This window comes from Colossoma macropomum, unplaced genomic scaffold (genome assembly GCF_904425465.1).
Source record: "Colossoma macropomum unplaced genomic scaffold, Colossoma_macropomum, whole genome shotgun sequence".
NCBI classification, from domain to species: domain Eukaryota; kingdom Metazoa; phylum Chordata; class Actinopteri; order Characiformes; family Serrasalmidae; genus Colossoma; species Colossoma macropomum.
This window is the reverse complement of record NW_023494789.1, coordinates 37,468,610-37,478,845: the sequence shown is the minus strand read 5'-3', so window position 1 is coordinate 37,478,845 and position 10,236 is coordinate 37,468,610. Positions and strand designations below refer to the sequence as shown.

The 10,236-nt window shown below is 38.6% G+C and overlaps 1 protein-coding gene across 1 annotated transcript in view; it reads left to right on the top strand.

The window, feature by feature from the left end:
* Window positions 1-270: 270 nt before the first annotated feature.
* necab3 (N-terminal EF-hand calcium binding protein 3) overlaps window positions 271-10,236 on the top strand; it is a 48,868-nt gene continuing 38,902 nt past the window's right edge. Inside the window, exons 1-2 of the mRNA XM_036571217.1 lie at window positions 271-675; window positions 6,929-6,953. Coding sequence (XP_036427110.1) covers window positions 559-675; window positions 6,929-6,953 — 142 coding nt within the window. The 5' untranslated portion in view covers window positions 271-558. The remainder of the gene's footprint in view (window positions 676-6,928; window positions 6,954-10,236) is intronic.

Here is a 10,236-nt window from a genome sequence, read left to right as displayed (position 1 = left end):
CTCAGTTGTTCTCAGTACTGGTGCTGAAGTACCCTTCCCTGCACAGTTAAATGTTTTGCCTCCTCCGACACGTAACTCAGGGATGGCTTATTAATTTATAATGCATTTATAATAAATGATTCGTTAAATCAAGTGTAATGGAACAGGAAAAACCCACTGAAAGGGGCAGGGCAGGGTTTCTCCAGGGCCAGGATTCAGACGCACTCGTGGAGCCTATGCGTTTATGTTTTTTAATTGGACGCTCTAATGTGATTTAGAGACGCTATATGCGTCCTAATGAGGGCGGTTCGCATCACAGCGTGAATTTCTATTAGACGAGCCGAGCTGCTGGGAGGAGATGCGGTCCAATCAGCGACGAGGGGGGCGGAGCTTCAGGCCCAGGAAAGTTCCTCAGTAGCAGCAGCGGTAGCTGAGAGGAGGGAGCTCACAGCAGCACATACAGCGCTGTACCTCAGTACAACCAGGCTAAATCTGTTTCAGGTAGCGCAGGAAAGGGCGTCGATTCTGCCTAATTAAATTAATATCTGCTTTTCAGTCCGTTCAATAGCCTGGTTGAAGATGTTGGCCTGCACGGAGATGATCACAATGTGTCTCCAGTCGGCGAAGCGAGAGCATCTGCGCTCCAAGCAACAACAGCAGCTGCAGCAGAACCACGGACTTTCCATTTTCCACGATGTGAGTAGTACATGCACATTTGTTTTATTCGAGTATTTTTTACTCTGCCTTTTGCTTATCGTCATTTTCAATATCGGTGATATTGTCAAAAATCATCAGACTTCAGAGTCCTCTGAAAAGGTACCTCCTATTCATGGGCAGGTGTAATTATCCCACAGACTCAATGCTTCGTATGGACCGCACGGATTTAAAGCATAAATGGCACATTTGATAATGGCAAAATCCAGCTGCAGGCATATGTGGTTTAACTTGGGGGAGAGAAAACATAATCAATGAGCAATTAATTTTTAAACCACTTAGGGTGCCATTTCTTTTTTATTGCAAACATTTCATAAAGATGCTTCAGGTTTTCTCTTATTTGATGTAACTCCATATAACAAAAGGAAAGTCTGTGGTGTTGTTTGGTTCTCCCGGTGTTGTTTTAGCAGCAGTGAGTTTGCCTTTAAGACACATCATCTGCCAAAGAAACAGTACAAAATGCAATGTAAGTGACACAGAGCAATGCCCAGCACAGCGTAGGAGGTCCTGATGAATGTCAGATGTTTTTTGGGTTGCATTTGTCATATTTAGCCCAGTACAGTTGATGCAAAGTGTGTGTATATGTGCATGCATGATAGAGTGAGATCATTACACAAAGTGGCTGCATTATTACATTAAATATGAAATATGTTTCCGGTTAAACCTCTTTTGGCCTTAGGATGTATTATGGTACATGGTGGCCATAGCACAGAAGCTCCAGCAGCAGATTGGAGAGAGGTGCAGATGTTCTCTCTGCATGGTTAAATAAGCTCCTATGGAGGGGGTCTGACAACTGCACGGCAGTATGTGTCAACCTAACAGATTTGGGCAGAAGGGATATGCAGGATGAGCACATGAACACCACGTTCACGCACACCCATGCACAAACACTGACATATCTGCTGAAATAGAACAGAAATCCCTTTGTCTCTTTCTTTTTCTGCAGTAAAACCCTTTGTCATACTGGGCTATGCTGTCTTCCCCAATAAGGCTTGTTATGGGCTTATAGAGAAGAGATTGCAGTGAAAGTGAGAAAGATGGAAAAGTCAATATTCTCTGCTCTGTCTTCGGCTGCAGGCCAAGATCCTGCTTTAGGGAAGAGTTGAATTTGTTTGATCTTAATAGCAATTAAATGAAACCTATCTGATGAGTCACGGTGGTTCTCCAGCTGCAGTAGCTATATGCTTCATGTGGCTGGGAGCAGTGGACGATACTGTATACATTTAGTGCCTTTAAGACCCTTTAGAATACACTAGAACCACTATACCTATATCTGTATGTATTATACATGTTGATAATTTATATAAAAACAACATATATTCAAAAAGTAATGTATTCAGAATATGTTTGGAATAGATCTTGATAAGGCACATGAGAAAAAAACTCTGCTGCTGTAATGTTTACTTAAATCACACTGTTCCTCACTTTTACTGGTTGGCCATTTTGTTAATATCATTCTTCTCTTAATATGTAGTCCAAAATTACTTGCAAACAAATCTTGTTCCATTAACTTTCATTCATAGATAAGAATGTTTTGTCTTGCCAGTTTGGAGATATAAGGTTTTGTCCCAACAGTGACAATATGTGACGTTGGAATAATACAATTATTGCATTATGTGGTGGCTAAATGTGTGTGGGTGTGTTATCTTAACCATTTTTAAAGCTCTCCAGTATCTACAGCTACTATTCAATATCTAGTTTATCTAATTTATCTAATCATTAAATTAAATCATGTGATGGAATTTAACAAATCAGTACAAAACCCCATACAGAAAGTCCAAACCTGTGTTCTTTTAACTGTATTCTTTTAGTCAGCATAATAATAACCTTTTCAAACCAAAATATATTATGTTTTAAGGTATTTTGGTTTATTTGCCTTTATTCTAATGTTTTGTAGTGTTTTACAGACATCTGTAGTTTTTACTAATCTGTGAGCTCAGTTAAAAAATGCAAAAAGTTATTTGACTGTTTATGAGTTATCTGGGCAGCCTTGTTGTCTCCCCTGCAACAGCACATGCGGACAAGCTCAGATCATAACAACTAATTTCTTATTTATACTACTATCTTCAGTAGATGGAATTATACATGACGATATTTAATAATGCAGAGAGTCTATCTGCCATCCTCCCCTATCATTCGCTGTACCCCATTTCCGTTACGAACCTCACATTTATGCACCTGCTCCCCAGCAAAGCCCAGCCAAATTAAGATTTCACATGGACTGTCTAATCAGAATTATACACGGAAAATCGATTTCATGTTTCTCCCCGAGTGCCGGGCAACCCATTTGGAGAGAAATGAAGAACACGACCTGCTAATAAAAAAAAAAAAGAATTAAATTAGACAAACAGTTGCTTTTTCCTCAGTAACTGCAGGGCTAAAGCTTTAAGAAGGTGGCGGTGAGAGTTGGTGCTTATTGCTTTCTGTGGAGGATGGAGGTTTTGTTTGTGGGAGTTATTACTTTGAGCGCTCCTGCGCTCTGTGAGGCTGGTAATCATCGGCTCCTTCTGGGTCCATATTTTCAAATCTGTAAAGCTGGTTGACAGTAAGAGAGAACTGGAGAGCTGCTTAAGATCTCACGGCCCTTGTTAGAAGAAGTGCTCATTTAATGGTAATGAAATATTGGCAACTTGGGGGGGGAGAGACTTTTGGATTAACTAATGCTCTTTGTCCTAATAAGCCCCAGTTTATCTGATCCTTTGCTACATGAGTCTCTCTCTCTCTCTATCTCTCTCTCTCTCTCTCTCTCTCTCTCTCTCTCTCTGAGGAAAGGAGTCAGTGGGACCTGGGTCTCCCCACTGTCTCAACACCTGCCAGAGAGCTATCAGAGGCAATATCTCTCTCTAGGAAGCTCACAATGACCTTTAAGACAAATTGGTAATGATGTATTATCCTGCACTTAGCTGCTAACATTCGGTTACTGCCAACTAGAGATGGGATGGTATGAAAATGTCCTATTGTGATAAATGAAAACAGTTGTGACAAAATGATAACATTGGTAACAAAATGGTAACAATTATATTAGTAATTGAGTAATCTACACTTTATTTTGCTGATTAATCGGGTAAAAAAAACAAGTTAAAAAATGCAAATATCTGCAATGTTTAGAAGAATTAGCTTAATACACATTGAAATCATTTCACCCTTTGTATAATATCTCTCATATTTCCAAATCAGCTGCAGTTTACATAAACATGAAATTTTCACCAGATAATTCAGCAGGTTATTACTAAACGTGTTTTCCCTATGCATATGTTAAAGTGTGCTGTTTCCTCCTGCTGTAACTTTTTAAAAAGATATTAATCGTGCATGCTTAGTGGAATTATTACAGTTGGGAATGGTATGAATATCATTGAATTTTACATTTGTTTGCAAAACTTTGGGTGCCCCTGGTCAAATGATGTGTTTTGTTGAAACAAGAACACACTTCCGCTCATATATTTAAAATATATACCAAAAACATAAAAAATGGCACATTTTACACAAACGTTGTGACACATTTTATGTTTTATATAAATATATTATATTTATCATGTTAATTGTGGACTGCTGTCCTGTGCTAGAAGGGTCTTACACACTGTTTTGTTCTGTTCTGCTTGCATTAAAATTACACCAAAGTACAGTATTGTGAACGTTAACCAGACAGAAACTAAATTTCTATAAAGGCAAATTACTGTTTACTTAGTTATTCATGTAGTATGTTATGTATATTGTGATGTCTTATGTTTTATGGTATGTATACAGTTCTTTTAAAGTGGTCTATTGCATTCTGTCTCACTCTACTATGACATGAATTGCATTGAAGTTTTTTGTCAACTATTGGTGCTAAAAAACTAAAAATCAATGTTGTTGCATGATCCTAATACTGGTATACTGATGTAGGTGATAGATGATCACCCAGCACTATATTTTGGCATGCACAGAGACCACCCAGAAAAGGAAGTTAATCGACAACAAGCAGGATCTTTTAGCTTTTTTGAGATTATGTGTGTGGGTCAATTTCCTCCTTATTAGTGGGAGGCAGTAACTCAGTTTTAATAGTCCATTTAAGGTGATGTCTGAAGGCCACAGTGATACACACTGAGGGTTTAGCACAGAGTCTATTTGGATGTAAGGATATCTGAATGGTAAATCTGAGTCATTGCTGCTATATCAGTATCAGTAACCTGAGTCATTGTTGTTTTGTCCATTAGCGTTTAACCAAGCTAATGGATAAAATAGCGCAGTTCTTATGTTTCTGAGTCTGTGTAATTTAGTAGGTGTCTGTGCGTGGCTGTTTCTCGCTTTGCTTGGTGTACTCTGTCCTGGGTCTCTGCAGTTGGCCGATATACAGTCACACACGGAGATGTATTAGCAGGGTACATATAGGATAATCACCCGGCAGCTGAGTCCTGGGCTAGAGGCACCGTCTGTCCTTGAGAGTGTGGCTATCGCTTTCCCCAGCCGTGGGGAGCATCAGAATGTGTGATTGCGTAAGAATGTGTGCGCATGTGTGTAAGACCATGTGTCTTTTGTAGATGCTCGTGTGATTTGGGGTCTTTTGATAAAGGACAGCTGCATTGTTTTGTCTCAAACAAAGAGCTCATTCGGCAAAAATAGAAGTACAAGAGATGGAAAATGTTTTGCCACAGGGTTGGATGCTCTATCACAGTTATGTGATGCAACTCCGTGTTAATAAGGGCTGTCAAAGTTAACATGTTGAAGTTAACAAAGCTAACATGTAAAAGGGGAAATCCACCAATTTTTCAAAATGTCTGCATAATTCAATCACAGAAATATAAACAAAGTCGTTTAGAGTGTTTTAATGCCTTATGCTTCGTTCTACAGATACTTACTGACTTGGATTTCTTTACAGTGGTGATGATAGAAACCACGGGCGGTGATGTCTGTATGGCAAATATAGACATTTTGCTTACTGTCCAAAACCACCAGTGAACCTACACACGCCTCTTGAGATTTTGTATGTAATGTTGAAAATGGTAAAATGGTAGTGCTAAATCATAAAAAGTGTTTTCTTTGAGTTCTGTTTGCTTTTCAACGTGCTGCATGTGCCTCTCCACATAAGTAGATGAAAAAAAGGTTTAAGGTCAAAACACGATTTCCAGACTAGTGTAAAACAATGCATCAGACATCAGGGAGCATATTAATTACCATTTTATGTAGTAACCTCTTAGGGAGCTTTTAGAGCCCTTAAGTGCTGCAGACATCTGGTTCCTATCACAACCACTGTAAAGAATTTTGACGTAAATTTCTCTAAAACCACTTTCAATGACTTTGTTTACAGCTCAATGATAGAATTCGGTGCAGACTGAAGCCCAGTTGTTCACACTTTATGTTGCTATGGTATAATCTGCTATTGTTGTTCAAATACAGCCTTTCAATGGCTTTTAAAGCGATACTATCAGCATCTTCAGCAGACTAAGCTGGACAGTGCTCGCCAGCCCTCAACAGCCCTCGAAAGCCTCACCTATAACAAGAATCCACACTTGTATGAACAGCAGCAAGAGGCTGCAATCATGGAGAAGCTGGAACCGTTAAGTGTGTATGATAAATGATGAAAACATTAATTTGTTGGAGCATGCATTGGAATATTGCCCTCACTGGACGTCTGGTAATGAAAATTGGAAAATCCATGTACAGGAATTGCTTAAAATAAAAAATTATTCTGATGAAGCTTGTTTTGTCCACTCATATAGGCACAAAAAACGCTCTGCTTTTTACATCAAAGTTGTCAAAGTTGACAATAAGACAAATGTGATCAAACTCTATTAACTACACAAGATAATCAGGATAAATTATTCTAATCATTTGACAGCACTATTTATCACTTGACATTTATTAAAACATGCTGGAAAATTGTGTTAAAGGTGCAGATTCTAAACTTTCAACATTGTGTTCATGAGTAGAAGTGGAGATATCACGATTTTAAAAAAAATGTCTGTGCAGTCTTCCTTTGCGTCTTCTGCGTTTTTCAACATTATTATCATTTCCTGACAACAAAACAATCAGAAGAGCACCACAAAGCTTAAAGCAGAATGAATATTAAATGTAAACATAATTTCATAGATAAATATGTAATTATGTAATTGTATGTAGACAGGATAGTCCACAAAGCATATGCACAGTGTGGTCATTGTTCAGCATAAATGTTCCAAGCCATGCTCTGAATTGTGTTCAGGTAGGACTTACTGTGAAAAGCTGACTGTCTGCTTTCTCTTTTTCTCTTTTTCCCCAGATTTTCCGGCGTGCAGACAAAAATGGTAGGTCTGATATATATATATTTTTTTTGTAATAAAAAAAAGCTTTTAATTTCTTAGAATGCGACAGAATTACTTGGACTTCCAAACATTTCAGCTGCGTCGCTTTTAAAGTTTGTTTATTTCACTGTCAGTCACACAGCAGTTTGCAAAAGTTCCCCTGTTGGCCTTGTTCAGATTCAAAAGAATGAAAGGAGGAAAGCAAGAGTGTGCCTTTTTAATCCATAATGGATTTTGGTCCCTTTTCATGTTCTCTCTTGTTCTCTTCTGGTTTGCTTAGCCACCATGAGTGAGCGATTTGCATATTATTTTGCATAGACGGGCTGATTCACAGCTTAAAAGCGTCTCATGGGGTGCGCACAAATATCAGTGCCTACGTTAAACAGTTTGATTAATTAACTAAGTCATTAACCAATAAACAACAGTGTTCAGTGCTGTTTACAGGCATTTAAATATTCTTTTTGGGGGAATTTCAGCAAGAATACAGCAAAGCCATCAGAGATTATCATGATCTAGAAACGACCTACTTTGCTAACGTGCTTTACAAAGACAACAAAGGGAAAGCTGTGTCGTGCATGTGCAAATGGCTGCTTGGGTAATTATAGACACGACAGCGTAGACTAATCGTCATGCATGATACAGTAAATGAGCTGGAAAAATGTTTTGAGAAAACATCCTCCTGTGTAGCTCTTCATCACACCCAGAGCGCAAGAACATTAGACAACTTTTGGTTTTAGCCCTTTAAACACATACCACACACTTAAAAAAGATGGTTCTTTAAGGAGAAAAAGAAAATGAACACTTAAAGAACCATTTGCATGATTAAATGGTTCTTTGCATCATGAAATAGTTCTTCAGATTGATGGAGAATATGCTGTAGATGATGAGAAGGGTTCTATATAGCACCAATAAGGGTTCTCCTATTGCTACGATGTCAAGCTTGTAATGATAGAAGAACCCTTTTTGGTGCTACATAGAGCCCTTTTCAAAAAGGTTCTATAAAGTATCATCTACAGCATACTCTTCATCTATGTGTATAGCTATTTCATAGCGACAAATCACAGCCGTGATGTAATTTCACGATAACACCCTCCCTCTCGTGTTCTATTGCTTAATTAACATCATATTAATAATAATAATACAGAGAGGTAAAAACAACTGAAAACATCAGCGCTGTGTCAAGCTTTCGAAGTGCAGATGTTTTGAAGCACCGCTCCAAAGTGTGGTTCAAGTGCAAATGTCACATGATCATAGATAGACGAGGCTTCAGGACGCATCAGTGAGCCACTGGAACCTGGAGCCTCAACCTGTGATTTACACATTGGCCAAGTCAATCATCTGATCCCAGAGCCCAGAGGACATCACCCACAAATTCCCAGATTGCTTAAAAGTGGTTCAAGCGCAGCCCAGTTTGAGTGTTTTTGTGAGAGGAGAGATAGCCACAGTAAACACAGGGCAGCATCAGTTTCCTGTGAAGGCATTGTATCTGTGCTGGGGAGATGATAAGCAATAAAAGCAGTTGTCTCAGCCTTATCATAGCAGGAACGAAAAATGATGAGCAAAAATTAAATAAAATGAGGAAAAATCATGACAGAGTAGTTCTTTCTGTGTCCCCAACCAAACGTCCAGTTACATAAGCGCAAGCAACGTGACTTAACATGTTTAGCTTTTCAATTGCAACCTTACAATCATAAGCGCTGTCCACCACAAATAGCTTACTAATTGATGATTGTTAATAATTATAATTGTTACCTTTAACAGTTATTGTCATACACCTGAAATAAGGACACTCCTGCTTATTAATTTTTATTCACTTTTATAATTTGTAGTAATTATTAGAAAAAGAAGATGGAAAGAAGAACTGAACTCTATAGTCAGAGCAACTAAGATGAAACAGATGGCCAGTAGATGTCAATAGAAAGATTGGTGTCCGATGTTTCGTAACATTGAACCATAATCATCACAATTGATTCAAACACTTCCGTGTTACATGAGGCTTCGTTTCACTCATCACTACAGGAGTCCAGAACATAGGCATGCAACAGAACAATCAGGGCAAAGAGCTGCTTTGGCAAACCTGAGTTCAGAGTAAGAAGACATAAACATAAGGCTCAGAGCACTTTACAGAGTACAAAGACACAGAGTTTACATTAGGTGGGTGATCTAAATATAACAAAAATATAATATCATGATCAAGATACACGATATCACATTTTTTATGAGATCTCATAAGTTGGAACAGACAAAAAAGAACCAGAAGGGCCTGAAAACTGAGAGTACAATGATCTGTAATCAACATTTCACATCCTGCACCGCACAAAATCCAATGAAACAGGACTAATTATGCTCTGTTTGTGGTGAAACATGCAGTTAGTCAGTGTACTAGATGTACTAAAGATATCCACGATATTGCCAGAAGAGCATGTTGTGACATATTGTGATTTAATAGTAGTTATACAACAGTTAGTTCTGGCCACGCAAGCTGATTGGTTGAGAAGCGTTCTAACCGTGCTGTTATTTCGCCATAACAGCACGTTTTTTCACAAACACTGTGTCACTCCACTGAGACGTTGTTGCCAAGCAATGAGTTTGACAGCTGTAGGAGACGCTCAAGCCATTTGAACGTTTTTACTTCTTACTTTGTGCACAAACAGAAAATGGATACTTTTAAGATCACGTTTGACTGACAGCTGATTTGGTCAGACTCTGAAGATGAGACTACACTAAATTCCCAAACTGTCATCACCACTGAGCAGCTTTTCAGTCGGCAGCTGTGACAGGAGAAGGAGCTGGAGAACGAACTGCTGGCTGTGCAGCAAGTGAGCGGAGTTCGTTGCTCTGACATAGCAACAAGCTGCTTGTTAAGGAACTATAATTTGGCTGAAGGAACTGCTAACATTAAAACATATTAAATGACACGTTCACGGCCTGATTGATTTATTTCTTACTTTATTTATTTAACTGTTGTATTACTATTTCGTGATAACGCACTGCCTCTCGTGTTCTGTTGCTTAATAATCACAGTAACAGTAAATATTGCCGTATTGTCCAGCCCTAGTTTATACAGACAAAGTCACAGGTGAGCCAGAGCAGGTTGCCTGGGAAACGGAAGTAGGTGGAGTGGCTTTTGGTGAAGGGTTATGGGAAACGAAGTCCGTAGAGAATGAGCCATGCGTGACAGCAATATTATGTAACAGTTTTGCAAAGTAAAAAAAAAGTGAAGTAAACAATGTTGAGAATTTATTCTACCAAAAAAGTAGTTCTAGTAGTTCTTAGAGTAAAGTCA